At 41.9% G+C, this 26,142-nt stretch overlaps 1 protein-coding gene across 2 annotated transcripts in view; it reads right to left on the bottom strand.

Moving 5' to 3' along the window:
- The window catches only part of PIEZO2 (piezo type mechanosensitive ion channel component 2), a 505,679-nt gene that overhangs the window by 18,466 nt on the left and 461,071 nt on the right, over nucleotides 1-26,142 (bottom strand). The window contains exons 39-48 of one of the 2 annotated variants that reach the window (XM_032399040.1): nucleotides 25,902-26,068; nucleotides 20,257-20,424; nucleotides 17,307-17,720; nucleotides 16,734-16,992; nucleotides 13,658-13,840; nucleotides 9,809-10,061; nucleotides 8,731-8,863; nucleotides 6,636-6,783; nucleotides 6,324-6,538; nucleotides 251-409 (exon numbers count right to left, since the gene is read on the bottom strand). In XM_032399040.1, the coding sequence (XP_032254931.1) occupies nucleotides 251-409; nucleotides 6,324-6,538; nucleotides 6,636-6,783; nucleotides 8,731-8,863; nucleotides 9,809-10,061; nucleotides 13,658-13,840; nucleotides 16,734-16,992; nucleotides 17,307-17,720; nucleotides 20,257-20,424; nucleotides 25,902-26,068 (2,099 nt within the window). The remainder of the gene's footprint in view (nucleotides 1-250; nucleotides 410-6,323; nucleotides 6,539-6,635; nucleotides 6,784-8,730; nucleotides 8,864-9,808; nucleotides 10,062-13,657; nucleotides 13,841-16,733; nucleotides 16,993-17,306; nucleotides 17,721-20,256; nucleotides 20,425-25,901; nucleotides 26,069-26,142) is intronic. The other variant, XM_032399041.1, reaches the window with a different exon arrangement.

Below are 26,142 nucleotides of genomic sequence, written 5' to 3'. Positions count from 1 at the left end.
CAATAGAAAATTAACCCATGTGTCTGATTCTAGAACAATATACTGGCCACGTGTGCGGCAATTATCCAGAGAAAGGTATTTAAAGGGGCATATCCGTCTTTTGCCAAACATCGCTCAGAGTTCCATGATGATCCATATTGCTACGTCAGCATTCTGCACCTTCCTGTTCTTCCCAAGGAAACCAAATGCCTTTCTATTGCCAGCCTCCCCTCCGTCAGTGACTGTGACAATTCAGAGTGTCCTTCCTTACCCTTGAAACAAGAAGAGGTTGACATAATTGTAGCTCTTGGTGAGGAAGTTTCCAAGGACTCGTGTTGGATAGCCACAACGGATTTGGTAGGCAGACAACCCGAAGTAAACACATTTCACAAAGTACCAAAGCTGAGCAACCAGGTTCTGGCTGAACTTCCTAAAATGTAAAAACACAGAAAAGTGAAATAATGGAATATTCTTCTGGTACAACAGCACATCAGTTTAGGATTAAAATAAAAGAAAAGCCTAATTGTCCCTCTGGTGCTTAGAGTCCATTCAGCCAATTGAAAGGAATCCTCTGTACATAGCAGATTACTTCAAAGGCAAAAAGTAGGGTAAGAAAATCTAATAATTAAAAAAAAATTATAAATGGTGCCTCCTATGTATTAGTGTGTAATTCAGTTGTTTAGGTCATAATTAAACTAATTTATTTTTAAGCAAATTTACTAATATTTTCTCACAATGTGAAAGATGCTGCTACCATGATCCAAATTAAAGCTCATCAAAAAATGCATTGTTTTACTTCAAAGGACCCATAATTTGGAAGATGTAGGAGAGAGTATTCTGAGAAGAATTCCCTCCTCCCTACTTTTTTTTTGCTATACATCTACAAAGATATGTCATGGATTAACAGTTTCAACACCCAGATTTGGGTTCCAGTTGTGTTTACAAGCTATAGCATTTGTTCGTCAAGACATCATGCTCAAGACATCCGTGGCTTTATTTGAAGATTTTCCCTACCTCTGAAAATCTATGATTTCATGTGTCTCCAGCAATAGAGACCATAGTCCCTTCTCCTGGTGAATAATTAATGAAGAGACCCACAGTGCTGGACAGTTCATAAATGTTAGCATAAATTGGAGGAAAAACTTGGTGGAGCTAAATTTCACACCAGAATAAAAATCTGGAACACATTTTCAAAGGATGGTGAGCCACAGGACCATTTTTAACTTTGGATAAATGCAGAACTCTGCAAGAGTCTTAAACATGGCCAATACATTTTTAAAAGGAAATAAAAAATAAGACTTCTGACTCAGCAAGACCTAGTTATCATCTTCCCTGGGTTTAAAATTAAGAGCAATATTTAAAGTTTTTTACACATGCAATATATTACTCTTTATATTTTGGATTTGTCTTGTTAACTTTTAATTTTGACATTAGAAGAAGATACAGGTTATTTTTTAACTGAAAATAGCTCTTTAGTTGACCAGATCTAAGAACCATCCAGGAACGCATGGACCTTTGTGTCTCAGGGCCTAGGAACCTCTATGTAGATCTCAATACCTAGAAATCTCAAAAATATTGCTTATAAGTGTCTCTACTGTAGAGATACCAGCTTTGGTATTTCAGGTCCTAATAAATTAAATATATTTGACCATAATCTAGCACTTGACAAGTTATGAATAAATAAATTAAATACTTTCCAGAGAGCCAATATCAACTATCCCTTCCTTCTCCTTTTCTAGGGACTGTTTCTATTGGTATAACAGTAGGAAAGAACATTCTTTTAGCTCTTCAGGGAAATGCCCTTGGATTTTACAAATAATTTATACAAAAACTGCACGAGGAAAAATTCTGTATTTATCAAAATTATAATCAAAGACATAAAACTGTGTTGTCTTCTAGCCCTTATAAAAGGACCAACCCATACTGTGATGAGCACTGGGTGTTGTATGTTAAGTGTTGAATCACTAAATTGTATACCTAAAAGTAATATTACATTGTATGTTAAATAACTGGAATTTAAATAAAAACTTAAAAACAAACAAATATTTCCCTTCCTACAACCTTAACATGAATCAACTTGGAATAAGTCATAGTTAATCTGTAGTTACTGAAGTAATCATGTTAAATCTAATTAGGGACATTAAGGTTGTCCCATATTGGAAGACCCTTTTCTTTGGTGGTCTTTCCATGTTTTATTGCTGGAGGCTGGAGTCATGTCTTACTCATCTCTCCATCCCCCCACATCACCTGCCACACAGTGCTTTGTAGACTGTCAGCAACCACTGAAAGTTTGTAGACTAAATCACGTGCACATACACAGAAAAAGCCTTTTATCAGATTAATTATTCAAAACACTAGAGCTTCCTGATGCTCAATATTATAACCGGTAGCCATAATTTTTTTCTGTATAGTTTAAAACTCCTAATCTGTTCCTTCCCTTATTCTTTTCCTGTTTTGAAAAGTATTTAGACAATATGACTATTAATGAATATTTTCTTTTGCACAATAATGAATTAAGTTTTCAGTAACAATATCTGAAGGAGAAAAAATGAATTTGGGATGTTAACAAATAATGGCAGCATGGCTTGAAATGTCATGAAAGTATGCTGTCACTGACATGTTGGCAATGAAGACTCAGGCTCACCAATCTTAACATATCTTGAATTAAATATCCAAAAATAAAGATAGGGTAATCCATTGCATTAGGAATGGTTGTTTAGGTGAGGCTCAAATGTGAGGTCCAATGAGATAGACATCATCTCTGTGGCCATTTTTAAAAAATGTTTATAGCAGCTTACACATGCAGTGTGATCATAATTGCCAAAGAAGTATAAACAACCCAAATGTCCTTCAACTTTTCTATATTTAAACACTCTTCAGTACATTTATACAATAGAATACTACTGACCAACAAAAAAGTAATTAAGTCCTGACACATGCAACGACATGGATGAATGTCAAATACATTACACGAAGTGGAAACAGCCAGCCTCAAAAGCCATAGAATGTGTGATTCCATTTATATGACATTCTGGGAAAGGCAACATTGTAGGAACAGAAAATGGATGTACCAGAAGATAGAGGTGAAGGAGAAGGGTCCAACAGAGGGTACAGGAGAGTTTTTGGGTGATGGCACTGTTCAATATCTTTTTAAGTTTTTATTATTTTAAAAATTGAGATACTTCTGGCATAGAACATTATATTAGTTTTAGATGTACAACTGCAACCAAACTTTCAGTATTTATCATAGTGTCTCAATTCCTGGAAGCCACTGTGTGGTCCTTCCCACGTGGGGCCAGGCCCCTGCCTTATGCACAGTGGAGTCATGCCCCTTTTCCCCTGGCCTACTGCCCTGGACATAGCAGGTGCTCAATAAATAAAAAACTGAATTGAATACACATGATTGTAAATCACAAAAGAGGTTTTCATTCATTCAGTCATTATAACAAACACTCCAGCTCTGTTTGGTTTGGAAGGTATTACTGCTTAATTACTGTTACTTTTCGTGGCAAAGAAGACTTTATAGTTGAGATTGGGTTAAGGTCCTTGAGGTAGGGAGAGTGCCTAGGTTATCCAGGTGGGCTGAATCTAATCAACGAACCCTTAGAGGGAGAAATCTTTCTCAGCTGTGGTCAGAGGCAGCCACGATGGCGGAGCAACAGGCAGAGTGGCACAATGAGGAGAGGACCCCACACACTGATGGTGGCTTTGAAGGCTAAGGTGGGGTCATGAGCCAAGAAAGGCTGGCACCTCCAGGGACTGGAAAAGGAATGGAAAGGGATTCTCCCCCAAAGCCTTTAGAAAGAACCGCAGCCCTGCCAACACCTTGTTTTAGTCCAGTGAGACCTGTGTCAGACGCCTGACCTACACAACAGTAAGATGGTAAGTTTATTTTGTCTTAAGCTCTAAGTTGGTGGTAATTTGTTATAGCGTCAATAGGAAACTCATCCAAGTGGGAATAACCCAACTATTTGGCGATTTGATCCTGCTAAAGGATTCTCGGGGGCTTTGCCATCATATTTCTGGAAGCATCAGTCTTTGTGAAGGCTCTTCTATCTGGACAGGGCAAGATCCATGTTCTGGAGCTCTCTTCTGGGGATGGAAAAATCAAATCCTTTTCACAACTGCATAATGAATAGTAGGCTATATTATTTTAACAAATCTGCTTGGGAGTGAGTACAGGATGCTTCCCGTGGGAGGAGGGTTGTAGCATACAGTAGGGTCAAGACGTCTGTGATTGGGATCTGGTCTCACCACTAGCTAGCTCAGTGACTTTGGGGACATCACTCTCTGTTTGGGTTTCACCTACCTTCTTCTGTGAAATCAGTAGGTCTAGAAAGCTTTTAAAGGTCTCTTTCATCTCTGAAATTAAGAGTTTCTAGGAAGGCTGGTGGAGAATGCCTATTGATGCTTTCAAATGTTACAGAAATAAGCAACATGCATCATTCAACTACCATGGGTGTTGAATGTGGTTTATTTCTCTTAATTGATATATATAGAATTATTTATAGAGAAAAATCACATTTACTCTATTTTAAAGACTAACGAATAAGATCCACAATGTTCTCATGAACAAGTTCTAGTATTTTTACAAAAGTTTGCCTTAATCTGAGTTAGTTTTATCAGCCAAGCTATGTTTACTCTCCCCATACACAGTATGGTGTGAAAGACATACTGGGCTGTTGGTAGTCTTCTAGGTAGCCCCTTTCTTTACTTAGTTCTACTTCAGACTCATGGAAAATTATCCTAATTCCATTTTTCCTTTTAAAATATTTGCATTGCCACTAAAATCAAGAGGTCAAAGCCTAACCATTCAAGTGAGAGCAGACATGCAACTCCAGCACTGTCAGAAGAGATTTGGATTTCCTCATCAGGAATGACATTTGAGTCAAGTTATGGAGCATATAAGTGAGAGAAGTTTTCATGACTTTCCAGTCACACTTTGGAAAAGCATTAGCCAGACTGACTGGCATGTTATTCATGAGGCTTGGCCAGGAATGACTTTTGAGGAATGATAAAAAGATCAATTTTACTGTTAAACATGAAGACTTTTAATGATATGTTAATTAAATAGATCATTCCTATTACATTATATGGTTGCTTCCATGTCCCCTAGTACTGACCCTTTGCTCCCATTACCGCCCACTTATAGCAGTCCCCCTTCTTTCTCTTCTATCCACTGACCGATTCATTTGTTCATGCATTAAGCACTGACTTGGTCCCAAGTAGTGTTTCGGGTGGAGGCAGCCCGGGAAATCTACAGAGTGAGGAGGAAGAGTGGGTTGGAGGTGGGACAGAAGGTCAGTGAACAAGGTCCTTTGAGGTGCAGGAGGATGTAGTGTCTTCAGGGAACTGAAGAGGGTCAATATGGTTGGAGCTTAGAGTTCAAGGAGACAGAGTGAAAGGTGGTAGCCAGCTACCTCCAAGGATCTCACCAGCCCTTTTCCCATCAAACTTTAGGCTGCTCTTTTTTTTTTTTTTTTAAAGATTTTATTTATTTATTTGAGAGAGAGAATGAGAGAGAGAGAGAGAGCATGAGAGGGGGGAGGGTCAGAGGGCGAAGCAGGCTCCCCGCTGAGCAGGGAGCCCGATGCGGGACTCGATCCCGGGACTCCAGGATCATGACCTGAGCTGAAGGGAGTGGCTTAACCAACTGAGCCACCCAGGCGCCCTAGGCTGCTCTTTTTATGTGCCCCCCCCCACTTCCCACCCCATCTCCAGCACATCTTAACCAGCAGCAATAGTTGTATTAACAACAGGAACATCATGGCGTCATGGGGCTGAATGCCTCCCCCCCCCACTCTCCTTCCTCTGCCAGGCGCTTTCCAAACACTGTCACATTGGATGCCCACAACTACCCTATGTGGCAGATACTACTGTCATCTGCCACCCACAACCCCTCTATATTTTCTTCTACTAAACGGTCTCCATTTTTTTCATCCATTTTTCATATGACATAGTCTGATATCCTCTCATCCTCTTAGGAATGCCCATAAGACCATGCTCCAGTTCACCTCTGTCTACTAAGGTATGGAGACAATGACAATGGAAGGACCCTGGTTTTCTCAGATCACTAAGGTTGTCACTCCTCTCATTCTGAAAACCCTATTTCTATGAATACATATGGACATGCAATGAAAATGTTTTTGAGGAATCAATTCACATTTTGGATTCATACCGAATTTAATATTGATGAAGACCTCTAACTTTTCCAACCCTGTGGTGCTGTTCTGCCATGCCTCCGTCTGTACCTGGTGATTCTGTTGTGGCGATGCATATGGGATGATAACCTTCTGCAATATATTTGCATTAAAGTGGGTGCATGCCTCCAGCTTCCACCTTACCTCTCAGTCACACCAGGCAAGATGAAGAACATCCAGAAGTGAATTCCAAACACGAGAATGACCTGAAAAATGACCTTTCCCAGTACAGTCTTCCTGAGGTATAGGGCTCGGTCCACCACCATGGTTCCAAACTGAATGAGGACCATCACCAAAAACGGCCCAGGAACCTGGTCCTCCGACAGTGAAGAGGTGATGTCTGCGGCTGCTGAGTGTTTCTGGGAAGGAAACAACAGGTTCAGGCATGAGTGGCATTTCACAGGACAGCATCACTCTTGCTCACTGGATGAATAGTGGCCTTTGCCCCCAACCTACCCCGAAGGCCCAGAAGCCAAAGACGATGATGACAAAGTCAACAGTGTCAGCCAGGAACATGAGCACATACACGTCGGTCACAGCACTGTAGTCTGGATGGATGAGGTTGTAGAAGAACTGTCTGATGGGCACATATATTTGCAAAGTCCTGCAAAATAGAGATCCCCAGCACTTGCTTCAGGAGGGGCAGGATGGGAGGAATGACCAGATACCGCCATCATTCCATTCCTCTGCATCCCTCTCTCCAAGCAGGTCACACCACCCTCTTCAGCCTGAGCAGAGTCTGCTACGGTGGCTCCTGCTCTAACAGAGAGTAGACAAATTCATTGCCAAGGAAGGCACTATGGCCCTTTTTGCTGATGAGACCACAGGCCTCCTCTCTTGCTTGAAGCATAACAGTGGTCTCAAGTCCCGGAAATGAGGCGCTGGGTTTGTCACCTGATTCAATGACTCCCCATCTGGGAGCCCCTGAGCACGCCACTTAGTTCTCTGTGTTTTTGTTTCCTCTATTGTAAACCTCGGGTAAGAAGCAGACCTGAGACTCAGGGCTGCGGTGAGAATTATATGGGACTACATGGCAGTGCTTAGACCTGGAGTCTGACCCGAGCACCAGGGACACATTAGGTAGCCCCTGCTCTTCCCCTTTTTAGGTCCTGTGCCCCTCCTGGTTCCCAGGTAGTGCCTTGGGCTTTTAACTGCACCTTGTTCTGTCCAGCCTCTGTCTTCAATTCAAGGCCACGTTCAGGTTGGATGGCGCTCCTGGTCTCAGAGCCCACATCTAGGGCCAGCCCTGCTGAACCTCCTCCATTCCCATTGCTCGAGAGATGCCTATGTGTCCCTGGCACTTGGGCGGGTGGGGGGAGGGTGCATTTTGCTAGAGACCAGCTGTGTGATGTTGGACCTCAGTTTCCCCTCTCTAGGATGAGAGTGTTTCTCTAAGTCCCTTCCAACTTTGACATCATACACCTCTCTGTCTGATTGGATTTTAGCATGATGATGCTTAGAAATACATACCAGGAATCCTTGAAATCATTTATTCTATTCAAAACGGAAAACTATGTTTATAAACATAATGGATATAAAAATGAATCACACAGAAAAGTGATTTTTAAAAGCAACACATCCCCTCACACGTGTTAGAATGGTAATCAGCACAAAGACAAGAAATAACAGGTGTTGGTGAAGATGTGGAAAGAAGGGAACTCTCGTGCACTGTTGGTGGGAATGTAAATTGGTGCAGTCATGGTGGAAAACAATATGGAAGATCCCCCCAAAATTAAAAATAGAACTACCATAGGATACAGCAATTCCACTTCTGGGTGTTTATCTGAAGGAAATGAAAACTACTAACTCAAAAAGATATCTGCACCCTAGGTTAAGTGCAGCATTATTTACAATAGTCGAGACAGGGAAGCAGCCTAAGTGTCCATTGATGGATGAATGGATAACAAAAATATGGTGTGTGTGTGTACACACACAGAGACACACAATGGCATATAATGAAATATATATATTATATATGGAACAAGTTAGAGAAAATCAGATAACATATGATCTCACTAATACATGGAATCTAAAAAAAAAAATCAAAACCAAAACCCCTTCCTCATAGAGACAGAGAACAAATTGATTGTTGCCAGAAATGGGGGCTGGGCAAAATGGGTGAAGGGGGTCAAAGTATACAAACTTCCGTTTATAAAACAAGTTAGTCCTGGGGATGTAATGTACAGCATGGTGACTGCAGTTAATTAATCCTGTACCGCACATTAACCTTAAATATTCTCATCGTAAGAAAAAATTTTGTAACTATATGTGGTGATGAATGTTAACTACACTATTGTGGTGATCATTCCACAACATATGCATATATCAAATCATTATGTTGTATACCTGAACTTAACCTAATGTTATATGTCAATTATATCTCCATTAAGAACAATACGATAATGGGTCATTTTCTTCTGCCTTACGCAGATATGTCTGTGATATGAGAAGTAACTTCTCTGCTCTTTAGCCCTGGTTTATATGAAACAATTGATACCAGCTCCCTGGCCCTAAAATAAAACAGACCATTCAAGTGTCTTCAGGCACTCACTTCTTTATGGTAAATGCTTTTGCTTTGATTAAATGTTCTTGAAGCTTTTCCATATAAAGTTCCCTTTTGCTTCTCTGCTTGATGCTTAAAACACTGCTTCCTTTTTGACTGCTGTTCCGGGTGCTTGTGCTGCCTAGAAATAAAAAGAAACCAAGATGCACTGAGTTACGGGTTTGTTGACATGAATACCGCAGAAGCCCCTGGAACCCACATGGCAGAGGATGGCTTGAAGTGGATTTAGAGGGTGAGTATACACAGGTGCCTGTAGGAACACAGGAGGACTTGGAATCTGCAGTTTCAACCTGCCTCCACAGTAAAATTCATCTGTGGGCTTCTACACCCAACACTGGCTCTTTCTGGCATTGTTATGTGATCTTTATCCCCGGAAGAAAGAGACTAGAGGTGCTAACTGGGGCCCCAGGTTGTGGGAGTTCCAGATTGGGTCCATGACCCATGTCTTTTTCATGTCCAGATTTCTCTAACTGTAAAATGAATATTGGATGACTAAAAGGTGTATTCTGAAGATGAATATGCAGGTGTTTGGAAAGCTTTAGGCATTAGCACTATAAATACAAAAACCCAATTTCTCCAAGAGTGGCAACTGCCGGGCCTATCTATCTGCTGATGATACTCACTAGTTAATAAGAAATGAACAACTAGAGTATAAATAGATGGCTTTGCTAAAAGTTCCCTTGATTGAATCTAAAAATATTTTCAAAATAAAATGTGATTTATAGCATTCTGGACACACCCAGAAGAATTCTCTGGATATGACTTAAAAACTAGCAAGTGCCCACACAGGCAGTGTCCTGGCCACTTTTCACAATTACCCGAAGTCTTTGTCCTGGGAAGGAATCAGACATTTTGAAGAATGATGTGACTGCCCCAGGTCACACAGCTGAGCCAGGATCTGAACTCAGGTCTGTCTGATTTCAAAGTACTTTCTTGTCATATCACAACATCTGTCTCCTTGATAGCACCCAATAAACACCCCTGCCCAAGACCCAGACCCACTAGAACCAGAACAACCAGAAAACTCAGGAGTTATTCTAGCCTAAGGATATCATGGGACAGATACCTCTTTTGGACCTATTGGAAGAAAAGCTGGATCTGGGGGATATCTGGGAGCTGCTTCCCGATCGCTTCCTCCGGATGGCAGTGGGCTGCTCTGGGAAGGATACGTGTACCGACTCTGCCGATGCGGCCAGGTTGATGGATTTGAGAGAATCGGAGGAGGCTCTCCTGCCACGACTGAGGGAGAGCTCATCATCTGACTCTTCCTTGTCTGTGCCACTGTCGGTGATGTCATCTTCATCCCACAAGCCATGGCACTGAGAAAGCATAAGGGACAACTCAGGGGGCCGTTCCAAGGGAGGGAGCTATATTCTGCCCTACAGTATCACATCCCCCATGATTAGAAAGCCAAACGTGAGATACGGTGACTATAGTTGGTGACACTGTATTATATAACTGACATGTGCTAAGAGAGTTAGAATTTAAATGTTCTCACCAAAAAAAAAAAAAAGAAAAAAAAAAGGAAAAGAACACATACACATATGGGAGGTGATGGGTAGTAATTAGCTCCATGGAAGGGGTCCTTTCACAGTGTATACGTAAATCACATCACCACGGCACGTTCACTACATAAACCACATCACACTTTAAATCTACTACAATTTTTTGTCATTCATACTGCAGTAAAGCAGAGAAAAGATTAGAAAACCAATGGATTCTAGGAAAGCTTATTATCTAGATGCTTATGATGGTCCCAGTAGAGTGAGGATGAGTGGGTGCAGATCATAAGAGTTTGGCTAATTAACTGACATATGGAGGCAGATGATGTTTGGTGGATGGAGTAAGGGTGGAATTAGAATCACTTGACTTGTTCCTGAGTGAAAGCACTTTCAGGAACATATTCCTCTGTGCTTACAAGTAGCATTTTAAATATCAATGGGTGAATTTAGCCCCACTGCCCCATGTTCACCAAGTATCTATACTTGGATAATGATGCTGCCCTTCCCTCAACCTACACAGTAAGATGTGAACCCCTGGATCACCCATGGCTGAGTCAGGAACAGAGCAGCAAATATTTACCCAAAAAATGTTGGTCCTCATATAAGACAGAGATTATGATGCACTCTGCAGAGTCTGGATTTTGCTTCAAAGAATAAGCAAAAGGGGCTGGTAGGACAGACAGGAGGAAGGACAGCAGAAGAGGCTGAGAAAAAACAGGGACCTTGCTGGTGCAAGATGCTGCCTGGACAGCAAATCCCCCTTCCAATGAACTTGCTGCTGTTGCTCGAAGCTCCCCAGTGAGCCCACTGCCTTCTTGGTTCCCAGACTGCCAGGCTATGCATTTATTCCCCAGGACCTTGTCCAGTCCTCCCTCTGACACAGGCTGTAGAGGATAAGAGCTCCAGGCCAATTTGCCAAAATTCAGTTGGTCAAAAAATGACTTGTAGAATGATCAATTCATTAAAAGAAAAATTCACCTAATTTACAGACCATTCTTAAATATTGATATATTGTTTCTAAAAGATATTCAATGGATGCTATTCTTATAAACATAGCAAACATTCTCGATTTTCATAATGAGAATTTTCAACTTCTATTGATTTCTTTTAAATCATTTTTCTTTTAAATTATTTTATTTTATTTTTATTTATTTATTTATTTTTTTTAAGATTTTATTTATTTATTTGAGAGAGAGAATGAGAGACAGAGAGCATGAGAGGGAGGAGGGTCAGAGGGAGAAGCAGACTCCCCGCTGAGCAGGGAGCCCGATGCGGGACTCGATCCCGGGACTCCAGGATCATGACCTGAGCTGAAGGCAGTCGCTTAACCAACTGAGCCACCCAGGCGCCCTCTTTTAAATTATTTTAAAAGTTGTTTCCTCTTTTGCCAACATTTGAACATACTTAGATTCTTTTACTACTTTCATAGTAGCATATTTGTTAGTGATCTCTTCCAATTATTTATAAAATTTCTAGCAACTCATATCAAATAGGATGGTTTTAGCCACTTTTGAAATTTCCATATAGTTTGAGTTGTTTGGTTTCCATAGCAGCACTGTTTAATAGGTTTCCAAAGCTGTAGGGTAGTTTTGTCTTCTTATGAAAAGATTTGTTATCCCCAAAACTATTTTTCATATCATTAGCCAAAATTTCAGCATAATAGTACCTCAAATACATTCACCATATATATGAAATTTTCTAAGAAGAAATCAGAGTAAGTATATCAATATGAAACACCAAAATTTTGTTTATTGTATGCTTTAAATATACAATTATAGCTCTTAAACCATTTAAATATTAATGAAAAGGCAGCAAAAATGCCTAAAGATTTATAAAAATTTTTAATTGATTTTTTATTTTTAACTTTAAAAAATTTTTTTAGAGAGTGTGAGCAGCAGGGGAGGGGCATAGGGAGAGGGAGAGAGGCTCCATGCCCCATGCAGAGCCCGATGCAGGGCTCAATCTCACGACCCTGAGCTCATGACCTGAGCTGAAATCAAGAGGCGAACGCTTAACCAACTGAGCCACCCAGGTGCCCCCACAAACTTTTTAAATGATGCACAAAAGTTGCAAGAGAGTTCTGAAGTGACCCAATCTATATGATTATGTCTTTTTTTCAAAAAATTGAGGTGCAATTGACATACAACATAATACTACCATGTCTTAAATGCAGAAATTTAAACTTTAATTTCTAGAACTAAAGAAATGATGTTAATATATTTGTTAATATATTCATAACAAGAATTAGTAAACTCTATGAATTCAGGTAACTTATCAGAAGAACTGGAAATTCTAGCCAAATTCAATTCTGGCTCACTGGTTTCCTTGGATAATATACCTTTGCAAACCCAGCACACCCCTGTGACCCAGGTAAGCCTCCCCCTGAATGGAGGGTTAGGGACTTGCACATTTTGCAAGGTGATGAAGACAGAGTGAAAATCCTGACCAAGGTGTACGCAGAGGAGGCCCAGTTTGAAATGGCATGCTGAGTAGGACAGAAGTCGAACACATTGTTACATATGTCTGTATGTGTGTGTGTGTGTGTATTAACTTATGTCAGCTTGTTCTCAAAAGGAACTAATGAAGATACTACTTGATAAAATGAATTTGAAATATTTTATAAAAAATGAGACCAGGTTAAAATAAGAGACAGAAGTAAGGTAGTGACAATTGGCACATTGATAAATAAAATGTGTATTATGCAGCAATTTCTAATTTTTAGAGTTGAGTAGTGTATTTGCAAGCTTAGCTTATAGTTCACAGTGTACAAGAAGAAAAACCCACGTGGTTTTTCAGGGGGATGCCAAGAGTTGCTGAACCTGAAACAGACCATCCTGTAAATAGGTCTTGCCAGAGTAGTGTAATGAACGGCTTTCTCAACAATAAGCTTACAAAAAGCATAGCTTTGGGCTTCATGCAACCATTTAATGTATGGTCTCTCAATAAAGCTAATAGTTTCATGACAAGAAGTATCCAACAAAAGCAATTCTACTAAAAGAAAGTAGGCAGAAATTGGAATCGAGATGAGAGGCAATATGATCTACCCTAAATTGTAGCTCTCTGGTGTTCCAGCTTAAACAAGGAGGAGAATTTAGTGTATTAAGCATGAAGACATTGCACACCATCCAAGCAATTCCCACAAATATGGATTAAGTATGATATCTTCATAATAGAAGTAGAAATATGGGGGAATTTTCTCCCAAATTTATAACAAGTTCCATTACTGAGCACACAGTGTTAGAGAAAATGTCCACTAAATGAACGTAGCTGCTAAAGAAAGAAAAAGAGCATACAAGTAGATGCACTCATTGGCCCCCTGGCCTCATGACCAGTCCTAATGTTCAGGTTCTCCAGGGATATCACAGGTGGCTGCAATCATCAATATGTGCTGGTCAGGTATTAATGTGCCATACCTTCAAAATTGACCGATGGAAGAAAAGAGCCAGGAGCTGAATGAGATCGTAAAGGACATAACCTTCTTTCTTTTCCACTCCTATGATATTAGGTGGGTGGTAAGGTTTATCTTTGTTCAATTCCACATTCTTGTTCCAGGGAAAGAACCCAAATTGGAAGAAATATTTGACCACAATTGCCACCTACACACGGATGATGAAAATTAAAAAAAAAATTACTCCTTTTAAAAATGGCTATATATAAAAAACAGTGATATAAAAAATTTAAAGATCATTTCATAATTTTGATGATAAGAATGAACATAATTATGTGGAATAATAACATTATCCTTCTCACATGGACTTTAGACCAAGAGTAATATTTTACTCTTGTGAGTGCCTCTGATTGCAGATACATGAGGGTCAGTCCGGTTACTTACAACACCTACTTAAATGATTTTCTCTATTTTTGAGGAGTTGGCTAATTTATACTGACTTAATGAGGTATTTATATAGTTATTCAGCTATTAAAATATGGTAATGAGGAAACACTTGAACAAAACGAAGTTTATATTTTATGTATTTCTTTGATTTGTAATCTTTCTGAGCATCTCAGGCAGTTTCGATGCCTATTTTCACTTTCCTATGATCTCTTTCTTCTCACCATTTTATTGCTCCCTGGGAGTTCTCCTCAAGAAGAAATAAAGTAAATAAAACAAAGACTTGCCAGTTATGGTGACTAGTTCAGGGTATAAATGTTGTAGAGAGATGGTTTGCAACAAAGACACATGAGAAATTTGATGTGCCTCATTTAAGCATCCCTCTAACATCTGTGTCACCAGAGGATAATTACAATATATGTAATTCATCAATAAAAATATTTCAAAAGTCCTCTTTTGACCTAGAGTCTCATTTTACATCTTCTCCCGTCTCTCTCCTTCTTACAGTCAAGCCTCTGCAAAGAACAGTCCTGTGCTCCTTATCGTCTGAGCAGCACCGTCACATCCCGGATGCCAGAACAGAAACCTGAAGACCATCCTTGACTTTCCCTTCTCACTCACACCCCAAACTGTTTTAGTCTCTTACTAGAACTTCTCATTTACCCATTCATCTTCAGCCTCATCGCCGCTGGGTCAGTTCACATCCTCTGACCTCTCACCTAGACAGTTTCCCAGCTGGTCTCCATGCCTTCACATGATTTCATTTTGTGTAAAACCTTGGTAAAGACAAGCATTACTGGGTCATGCCTCTGCTCAAATATTTCCATACCAGGGGGAGAAAGTCCTGAGCATAAACCCTGTTGACATTCCCAAGATCCTGCTACTGTGCTGTCCACTCACAGCCTGCCTTCCAGCCATCGAAAGCCACCTGTCATTCCTGGCACATGCTAGAGCGTCATATGCCTGTGTTTCTTTGCATGGGTTATTCCCAATGACTTGCAGCTCCCTTTGCTTTCCATCCTTTGGTGACTTTACATTCATCCCTCAAGACTCAGATCCAAGATGTCTTCCACTGAGAATTTGCCATGATAGCCTCTCTCCACTCCACTCAGCCTGCATGAGGCACAGTATCCATCTTTCTTGTATACTCTAATGCAGTTTTGTGTCATATTACAGGGCAGTTCTTTGTTTACAACATATGTTTGCCACATTAGTCTGTGAGCCATTGAGAAACAGAAAAACTTAAAAACAAAAAAAACAAAAAAAAACCTTATTGTCCTTTTCTCATGCCTAGCACAGTTCTAGGGTTTTGGCACATAGTCTAAGTTGTAGAGTGAATTAACATCAACTTAATTTTCCACTTCCTCACTCCTTGGTGTGATGGAGAAAATGGAGAACCCAGTTTAACTTAACTAGGAAGATTTTATTTTATGATGAAAGCTACATATAAGTAGCTCTTGTTCCCTTTTCTAAGTTCTTAGTACCTGCCCTCTTCCACTTCTAGGTTAGAAACTCCCTCACTCAAAGGTGTTAGAGAGAACAGACCCATTCCCCAAATAGGGAGTCATTTATGTCCCAGATCACAAAGTGATGTAGTGGAAGTAATACTTAAAAATGATTACTTTGGCGAGATTGTGATGGACAGCCTACTTAAAATAATAGATATGTATTTGGCTTTACATCTTTTATTTTTATAAGCATTTAAATGTATTTAAATAATTATTATGGAAATGAGATACATAATACTTTAAATTGATGCTTTTGAGATGATTTGGCAAATAACCTTGTTTTATTTTACTGAATTACCTATAAACCTACAAAATTTCTAGAATCTAAATGTACATCCATCATGAGTTCTTTCCTTTAAGGAGCAATTACAGTACCATTGCTAGCGAAAACTTTCCCTTATGAGCCAGGTAAGGAAATCAGCCTTCTTCACAGACCCCAGAATACAAAGAACTACAATAACCTAAGGCACAAATCTATCGAGCCTCCCATTTTATGCCCAATTTTATTGTTGTCATGAAAATTTGTGATCTTCTATATATTTAATAAGGAAGGATAGAAAAGCAGGTTTAGACAATTGGGAAGAGTTTCTCCTGTCCCCTCACATGTGACAAAAATAAGGTAACTTACCCTTGTGTCATTCAGATTTTTAGATAGGCACTTATATGGCTTTGTGTTTTGGTGTGTGGAAACTGGCTTTTAGGCTTATAAATGGGAAATATGCCTGTTGTACCAAACTATATTCAAAATGCTTACTGTATTGTTTAATTCAGTGTCCACTCAACTGGACATCCACCAGCACCAGGCACCACACTTAGTTCCGCATAACACATTATCTCAGTGGTTAATATCATAGGACGCATGACCAGATTTCAAAAGCCTACCCCACCATTTGCCAGCTGGGTAACTTTGGTCAATTATTTAGTCTCACTAAAGCTGTTTCCTTCTCTGTAGCACCTATCTTGTGTGAGGTGTGTAATGTAAAAATACATACAATTGCTAGCACTAAACAGCTGTTAATAATAATCGTGTGCCTATCTAAGAGCATCCATCTAGCTGAATATCCTATTTCAACTGTCCTGAAGACAGGGCAGACCCGCCTAGAGTGAATGCCAAAAGTGATTTCCAGGAAGGTTCCACCCCAAGCTTACCTCTGTGTAGACAATGGCCATCATCCAGAATCGTCTACTGGGCCTGGGGACAGACAGCATGGCCCACAGGAAGATCAGAATGGGGAGCACAAGGGTGATCATGGAGGCAGAGACCATGTGGTTTAGTACGATCACAAAATAGCACACCATTTCTGAGCGAGCCACCAGAGTGTTGTACATGGCATAGAACAACAGCAAGAACCGGGGCTGGCCGACGTAGAATTTCTCTGACTCTTCAAGCTCGTCATCATGGAACATCCTATTAAAATAAACAACATGATAACAAATGGTTCTTCATTTCTCCAAATTACTGATTTCCACCTTGCAAGATCCCTCCTGTCCCGCCCCGCTTCGCATGTCCCCAGATTTCCGGGGAAGTCAACCTAATAGCCTATTACAGAAAGAAATGTGGGCACCAGTGTCTACTTTGGACAGCTTTTGCTAGTTCTGTCGTTCACGATGGAAGCACCCAACACCGTGTCTGTTTGCTTGACCCTCGAGGTGGACGGCTGTCCACGGGAATTTCTCTCCCTCCAAGCACAGCAGGCCCAGAAGCCCCCGCGGGGCTCTTACTTGTTCAGCAGCAGCTCGCTGGCCGTCAGCTCGTGAGTCAGGGGCGGTAAGATGCTGGACTCGAGCCTGTCCGAGCGGCTGTCGTCAGGACTCACGGCCATGTGGCTCTGGCCTGCAGAGTCATCCCTCGAGCAGAAGGACAGGCGCTCGAAGCTGACTGCCTTGCTGTAGGACGGCGGGGCCTCCACGTCCCCGTCCTCGGTGGAGTACTGCGGCAGCTCAGCCTCCGGGGTGAGGCCGACTTCTGAGGCCTCCGAGGCCTCCGAGGCCTCCTCCGGCCCCACGTCCGCCGTGGCCTCCCCGCCCTGCCCGTCGTCTCCGGCCGCCGCCTCGTCGTCCTGCTCGGCCTCCACCTCCGCTATGGTCTCCGTAGTCCCCTGGCGCGAGTACAGCATGGTGCACTGCGTGGGCTCGCTGTCCGGAGAGAGGGACGGCACACAGCCCGGTCTCAGTATCCTCCTGACTCTCCCGACACCTTCTCAGCACTCCCCAATAAAAACATTCAGAGAAAACTAAATACACCACCCCCCCCACCCCCACCCCGCCTGCTTTATTCCTTCAGGATGTTCCCGTCTGGTCTGCAGAGACTGCAAATGGCAGCCCCTTAAAAGCAAAAAGCCCACAGTGCACACACATGGTGGTTGAAAACCTGAGCAAGTCACATGGCATGGCTCATAAGTTGCTAAACCCACCTATGCACAGAGGTGGTCTAAATCGGGTCAGGACTCACAGCCATGGGTTCCGGTGTTTATTCCCAAATCAAGACAGAGTTAGCGCAGCATACCTACCATTCTATTAAAGGAGGGTGCCTATTGGAAACAGGAAGCCTCCTTGCCAGCCTGGGTCTGTGGGTGTTGGCCAGGAGGTACTCTACTCTCAGTTCTACACAATGCGTCCACCCCTACCCATAAGGGGAGGATAGGAATGATAAAACATTGGCTAAATTAAACAACTGCATGCTTTATGGAAAAAAAATGGCATTCTTCTTGAATATCTGTTCCTCCCCCCTATTTTTCCATCCTTTGCCTTTTTCTTCCTGGTGCTTATTACATTTGACTGAATTTTCACCATCTCTCCAGCTCCCAGCCACCCCCACTGGATTCTTTGCTTTGCACATGGAAACACCACCATTTTCCCCACCCCAGTGCTATGGACCCTTGGCCCTTTGAACTGTTGGCTCCACCTCCAGGGTGTACTCCTGCTCTCTCCCCACCAAAAGACTTCAACTTATTTTCTTCTACCTGCTCCCCTTGGGGGGTGTTCATTCTCCCTAAGCTTCCCTACTTAGCTTAACCTTTTGTTTTTAGCAACCTGTCCATCTCTCTTGTACCTCTCCTTCTTTAGTCCTTTATCTCCTCATGTTACCTGTTATGTCCCTGCTGGAGACTTTGGAAATGAAAATACAGCAGCCACGCCAGGGAAATTCTTGGCATGCCTGTTTTCATTGTCCACCCCAGCCCCCTGAAGGGGAGAAGGGCAAAGATGTTCTGGAGTTGTGGAATGTGGTGGATGTAGAGCCATACTGTATTAGACTCGGATATTGTACTGTTATTCGAATGGCATATAGTGAGCAGCTAGGGTCCATACACATTGAGATTCTCAAATACACAGATTGTACCCATTTTTGTGTCACAGACACCAGTGTGGACATGTCAATGTGAATGGATGGATGCATGGATGTGTAGATGGGATGGATGGATGATCAGACCTAGGCAGAGCCCTCTGTGGCATCCTGAGACTGAAGAACATTTGTGTGAGCGCTTGGTGCCCACTCATGTGTTTAATGTTCCCAGGACCTTGGCCTTCAGTATGGACATCACATAGAAAGCTCTCAGAATGTCAAGGCAAACTGGATTTTTTTCTAGGACTTACCTCGATTAAACAGCCTCCTAGGAAGTTCATGAGATTGGTCACCCTAGACAATTTTCAGAGCAGTGGAGCCAAGATCACATCAAGTCTAACTTCCAGTTGGATCCTAACCAATTACAAGCATGCTCTTTATGTTTTTGGATCAGGTCTAGCCCTAAGGGATTCAGCTTGTCCTGGTACCTTCAAGACTCAGCCAAGTGGAATGGAATAGCATGTGCCTGCCAGGGGACATCTCAAACGGCCAAGGCATTCCCATCAATGCCAGCCTCCAGCATACTGCAGCACTGTTTTAAGATATTCAGCTGCCAACTAAAATAAGTTAACACCCCTCTGATTTACCACTATGAGCAGTCAAAATTAAAATTTGTCTTGGATTGGGTTATTTTGGTGTCAGGATAAGCACAATGTAGCTGATGTTTCTGTGCCCCCATGGGCCATTCTAAAAGGCAATTCCAAAAAGAACTTTTGGACCTTATGTAAATAATTTCATTTCTAAATGATTATGCTTTTATGGTAGGATTTAATGAGACAACTCAAGCCCAAAGCAGTACAAGTTACAGTCTACAAAGGTGATATATTCTACTGCATCATAATACTCTTGTCTAAAACCAATGGCAAAATATATTCTAACTTTTACAGAATTATTCTTATCAACTAAAAAGACTACAGGTGGCATATTTTTTCTTTCCTATTGCATGTGTCTTTCCTGACACATTTTCCCCCATGAGGACTGCCTACATGAGCTCTCAATCAAGGAGGAAGCACGCTTATTTCTTTAAAAATGGAAAGTGTAAAATACTTACAAAACGGAGGACAATGTTTATGATAAGGATTTTTAAGAAACTCCTAACAGACAAAAACTGAAGAGCGGTTAGTTTCAGAGAATGCCGTCCTGGGAATGAGCAGTTATGTCCCAGAACGAGGGGCAGTGATGCTCTGGTGAGTCATGCAAATTCTTAACATAAAAATTAATAAAACAAACAAACAAACAAACAAACACATCACAAGAACTTATATCTGCAATGACATGAAGGGGAACAAGTGAGAAAATTCTGGAACAAAGCATGCACGAGTTAAGCACCTTGATGCTAAACTGCTACTGTCAGCTGATGAGGAGGACATATCCATGCTGAACATTTTACGAAGCCTAGGTCGAGCACGCTCACTTGTTTTAGGAACAGTTTCTGGTCCATCTAAATCATCAAGGGTAGACTGCCTTGAGAACAGCATGGTTGCTTCGGTGTAGCAGCTAGCAGCGCAAACAGTCACAGAGACACAGGGTTAAAACACCAGTGGTACATCAGTTTAAACGCGGATCAGTCGACCGACACACCGCCATGCAGCAAACCTCACGCGACACCACCACTACGGATGCCGACACCACAGCGGGGCTCAGGGAAGGGAGGCCGGGGGGGCCTGGCTGGCTGGACGGTGAGACACCGCGGTTCTCGATTTGTAAAAATGTCGGTTCTCGATTTGTAAAAATGTATCAGCTGGTGATAAATCGTGAATGGTCCCCTCTCCGGGTCGGGCAGGGAACGGGAACAATGACAAGTCCCAACATGCCTTGCGCAGAGCGGAATTCATACTTTATAACTTTGTAACTGAGCTTTTTGCTGTTTTCATTAAAGACAATATGTTTTATTTGGAGCTCCCAATTCTGAGTTCATTGAAAGCATTTTGTAACCCAATTGTGGAAGCAGAAATATCTGCTCGTGTAAAATGTATACAGAACATTTCAGTGTTTTAAAAATAACAGTCTCCAACAATGAGAGAGGGAAGCTCAGAAATGATCACAAGGAACTGAATTGTCCACCCTGTTTTCTGAGTGGTATTCAGTTAAGCCAAACTAGATGCCTTGCGTGGAGAAGAGATGCTGGTTTGATATGCAACCAGATATAAACCAACATCCAAGAAAAATAAAAAAAGAAATAAAATGGTACCAAAACAACAACAACAACAACAACAGAGGAAGTCTAGCGACGGCAGGGTCATTTTGTCTGTTAACTTCTCATTTTGCCTAATGACTTTTTTTCTTCTGGATCATGTTTTGGGTCTTGGCAGATGTTATTAGGGCGAGAACCCATTGGCTAAAATCCTCATGTTGCCCCCATGGAGCAAAAATCAGGAAGGGAATGGTGGCGGATTCAGGACTGAGGACTGCGTGAGCGACTAGAGGAGAAGAAGCAGACACAGTTACGATGTAGGCATCATTTCAGTGCTGACGTATAGTTTAACCCAAAGGGGGACAAGCACCCCAAAGAGCCTCTGAAGGAGGCTACTAGAATAAGCATCTTCCACCCTGAGCACCAATGGCCTGGCTCCTGAACGTCTGTATTTAATTTCCTATTTTTAGAGGCGCACCCCCATGGCCTTTTAGGGGTTTGCAGGCAAAAAGATACCGTGTACCCTCCCCTGCGGCCCTACTCAGATTTTCTGCGTGGGAACCACTGTTGGAATCCTGAAGTCTGACTCATCTTGTTAATGCCTGGGTCCACTGTCGCAGCAGCTGACCCTCACATCCCACACCATCCCACCCAGTTGGGTTCTGTGGAGTGTGACCAATTGGTGGTCCAATCCAGGGCAGTTTTAAAAGTGAAAGGGAAGAGGAGGAGCTTTCTGATAACAGGCCCAGATGACGAGCCTGAAGGGACAGCTGCTGTCACCTCGTTGATCAGCCCGCACTTAGAGCCACCCCGGGGCACACGGCAGCCTCTTAGGTGACATGTTTCAGGGGAGAACCACCTCCTTCATATCTAGGAATGCTCCTTAGACTGTCATCTAATGTTTCTTGCACAATTTAAAAGAATTTATTTTCTGGGAAAGTAGATGATATCTGATTTCATAAAACAACCATTAAAACAAGTGCCATTTTACAGCTGGATCTGAAGTGATTTTTGCAGTAAGTCAAAGGGAATACAAAGTCATTTGTTAGACTCTCATCCCATCTGCAGTATGCCCAAAGGTGAAGATGGGTGACAGGGATGCCAGCGCACAGCTGTCCTGTGGGACAGCCCCACCCAGGCAGGGTCCCTGCCCAGGGGGCAGGGCCACACCAAGCATGCGCAGCCCCACGGTGGGCCAGTGCTAGACCCTGTCTAATGACACAGGTGTCTCCGAGTGAACTTCCACACTTGGAATCCCTTCTTGGGAAGACTCCTGCCTTTCTAGAAATCAGGTGGCTTCCAGTAGACTTTAATGTGGACAGATTTTGTCTGCAGATTTGATAGCTTCCTAAGGCAAAAAACTAGAAGTGGAGCTCAGCCATTAAGAAAAGGGCAGGTGTGTTAATTCATTTATTAACAACATAACGAACCCTCTTGTTTCTCCCCTTTCTTTAGGTTGAAATGAAAAGTAAAAGATACATTAGGAACTAATTTTAAAGGTAGTGGTTTTCTACTAGTAAATTCATTGACTGATTGACCACTTCTAAATTTGGGGGATATTCTAACAGTCTTTGTTAAAAAGCAATCAATGGATTTAAATAACTCCTACCTCATGGTTTTTGATCATGGGTACCGTTCTATATTTGTAATCTTGGGTCCGATTTAAAGGCAGTTACTTGATTTTATTTTATCAGTCTTCTTCTTCCTTTTTTATCCCTCTTAGGTTGTGATTTATAATATTAAGTTAATCTCTTAGCTGGGCATGTTGTCAGTTGTTATGCAGTTAAAGGTTACTAATACAGGAATCAAGTATGTTTATTTTATGGACAACTTATTTTCAATTCACTCTCTAATACTCTCTTTGATTTGTTTGATTCTGAGATTGGTTCTTGAGCAGCTATTGTTAAGTCAGGTCAGGAGGCCTGTGAAGCCCTTGAAAATTTATGGGAAAAATTTGTATTTATTTGTACTTATTCCCTTTGGGAGATAGTATATCTCAGCAGTTTTCTCATCTTACCATTCTCCCTCCTTTCTTTTTCAAAACCAGTTCTTTGGTCATGAATAGCTTATAAAGTAGGTGGATTTGGAAACTCTGTGATCCCCTGTGGACCTTCATACACCCCTGTAACTAGGAAGCAGCGTCTGTCAGCATCTTGAATATCCACTACATTCGGACAAAAGTTTTTTTCACTCAAACAAATCTTGTCTCCCCCTGCCTCTGCCAACACACTTGTACATTTTTGCAAACGTGCTCATGCAGTCTTTATTTATTTTTAAGGGAAGAACTACCCATGAAGTAACTTGGTATAATGTGGGTAAAAATGGATTTTCAGTTTTTGCATAAAAATGAATCAAAGCAAAAATAATTCTGTTTAAATTACTGATCTATATAGAGAAAATTGTTGAAACAAGAACAAATTTAAGAACGTTGGCGGCTTCCAAATAGGACAGTTATTTATGGTTTGCAAAAAATAAAAATAAAATATAAACCATAATGATTTTTTGTCTCAATGGAGTCTGCCCAAAGAAAATGAAGCTCCCCTTTCAAAAATGCAGGTTGTGGAGCATTTTCAGGAAGGCACACAAGGGGGCGCTGTCAGAACTTGTCAATCAAGGGACATGACACTAAATTTTTACTTTGTAACTTTGCTTTTACTAATGGTTTTGGAAATTACTGATTAAGAAATGTGGGCATGTTTGGGTGGAGAGAGAATGAGAAACTTTTATTAGCATACCCACTGTTGTAACAACCGCTTATTTTATTCTAGAAATTAAAAGCATCTTGAACAGGATCTCAGTTAGCAAATAAATGTTTTGACCTTGAAAGTCTTGAGAGTTTCTGTCCTCAGTGTCTCTTCTCACAGAAATCTACAATAGCTGAAATATGTCTGTTTCTTTGGAACTGACAAATGAGCAAGGATTATTCCCAAATTAAATTGAAAATATAATGCCTTTTATTATCCCTCAAAGAACTTTAAAAGAATTGCTACCAATTTTGAGGGAGGGGCGGAGGGCAGGAAGGGATATATCCAAGCAGAATTTTATCTGTACAAAAATCACATTTAAATCAATATATGAATACATATGTTTTTTCACAAATAAAAATGAGGTTTGGGCGTACATTCTATTTTAAACCTCGGCTTTTACTCAATGCAGTGAATATCTTTCCATACCAATAAATATAGATCTGCATCAATAGGTAATTATTGGGTAGCAAGACAACAGGCACAATTGGAGAAGCTCAAATATAGCAATTCAGCAGCAGTGAAACATAGCTCTTCAAGGTAACCTTTTTTTTACCCACCTCTCCCACTTCAGGCTGCAATTTCAACTTGTGGTTATCTATTTGGGATTTGGTATCAATAAAATAGTCTCAGTTCCCTCCCCTCTCTTGTCCTGTAACATATGCGTTATTTGTGGAGGACAGATATTCCGCCAGGCCCCTGAGGCTCTGCACAGTGTATGACGTGGGACTGCAGGCCACCCAGGCCTTCTAGGACAGGAGGCCTGCAGGCTGTGTCAGCGGCCCTTCCCACAGCAGGAATCCCAATCCCAACTCAGTGGGTCTTTCTTCCCAGACTCCAACTACTTAGAGATGATGTATCTTTGTGTGTCTATCTCCCAGTCGAGTTCAGGGCCTGGCATGGAATAGGTGCTTTTAGACATGTTTAATGAAAGCAACAAATGTCCTCAGTGATAACGTTCCTGACCTGTGAAAATGTATACAAGGTGTGATTCGTCTGTCTAGCTAATCACCCCACTGGTATGTCAGCCACTTCCAAAGACACGACTTCCGCTTCAACTTGGAAGCTAGCTCAGTGCAAGCCGCAGCAGCTTTCTAGAACCCTGAGGCAGAGAACTGGGGAGGCTTTCCGGGGACAGGCAGGAGGAAAGACAGGTCAGTTCTCCAAGCTGGCCTGGAGTGCAGGAAGAGGCCATGAGAAGCAGCACACCACGGTGGTTGAGAGACTGGGCTCTGAGCCAAACCATGTGGCTTTGGATCCTGACTCTCTTTCACAGTACTTCCTAGCCGTGTGGCTCTGGGTACGTCACCTAACCTCTCTGTAACTGAACTTCGTGCTCTGTTAAAATGGGGATGATAACATGCATCCTGTAGGGTCTTAGCAGGATACAGTGAGGTAACCCATACACAGTGCATCCTGCTGGCCCGTGGCGAGGGCAGGGCCCCTGTAGTGAGGCAATGCTCATGATCACACGGGCCAGGGAAGATGGAAGCTGACAGACTCGCTTCTTGAATTTTTATCATGGATCACAAAGTAACAATTCTGAAAGGAGAAGATCAAAGATAGTAACAGATGGTAGAAGATTCTAGTATAGAAAATACTCTGTGGGGCAGCATTTTTTCAGAGGAATTAAAGATGCGGCCCTTGACACAAATAGTCATTTTGTGATCGGGAAGGCTCATTCTGACTTGCCTCCAGCTTGGAAGTCTCTGTCCTGTGCCCACGAGTCATACTGGTATTTCTAATATGGTCTATTTTTTTTTTTTTCCTTAAGTAGCGTGGAGCCCAACATGGGGCTCAACAGGGCTCAAACTCACAGCCCTGAGATGGAGACTTGTGGGATCAAGAGTTGGACACTTAACTGACTGAGCCCCCCAGGTGCCCCTCTAATAGCCTATCACTGATACCTGATTTTATCTGGCTCAGTCGAGGGGAGGACAGTATTCCTTTTGCTTTGTTGCATGCAGGGAGGTCCCCTGAAGGGGGTGGGGATCCATGTACGTTTTTGATTAACTTTCACCTCACACATTCATGTCTCATATTGCTGAAGCCCAGCTTTTCACTTTGGTCAAACCATTGTTTAGAACGGGAAGTACCTGGAGATACTGTCATGTGAATCTAAGCTATCCATCCTGTGGGCTGGCTGTGCACCGGAAGCAACGCCAGGACGGTCATCAATGGTGTCCAGTCCAGACTCTCTGGAAAGGTTCATGATGTGGTTCTGGTAGTACATGTGGATGCTCTCCCGAGTGGGAACGTTGCCCTGTGGAGGGGAGACATTGCCACAGTCCTTACTTGCCCGTGCAGCCACCTGGCATTTCTCAATACCGAGAACTC

Source organism: Phoca vitulina, unplaced genomic scaffold, assembly GCF_004348235.1.
Source record: "Phoca vitulina isolate PV1807 unplaced genomic scaffold, GSC_HSeal_1.0 scaffold126, whole genome shotgun sequence".
NCBI classification, from domain to species: domain Eukaryota; kingdom Metazoa; phylum Chordata; class Mammalia; order Carnivora; family Phocidae; genus Phoca; species Phoca vitulina.
The sequence above is the reverse complement of the archived record's forward strand: the minus strand, read 5'-3'. Positions and strand labels throughout refer to the sequence as shown.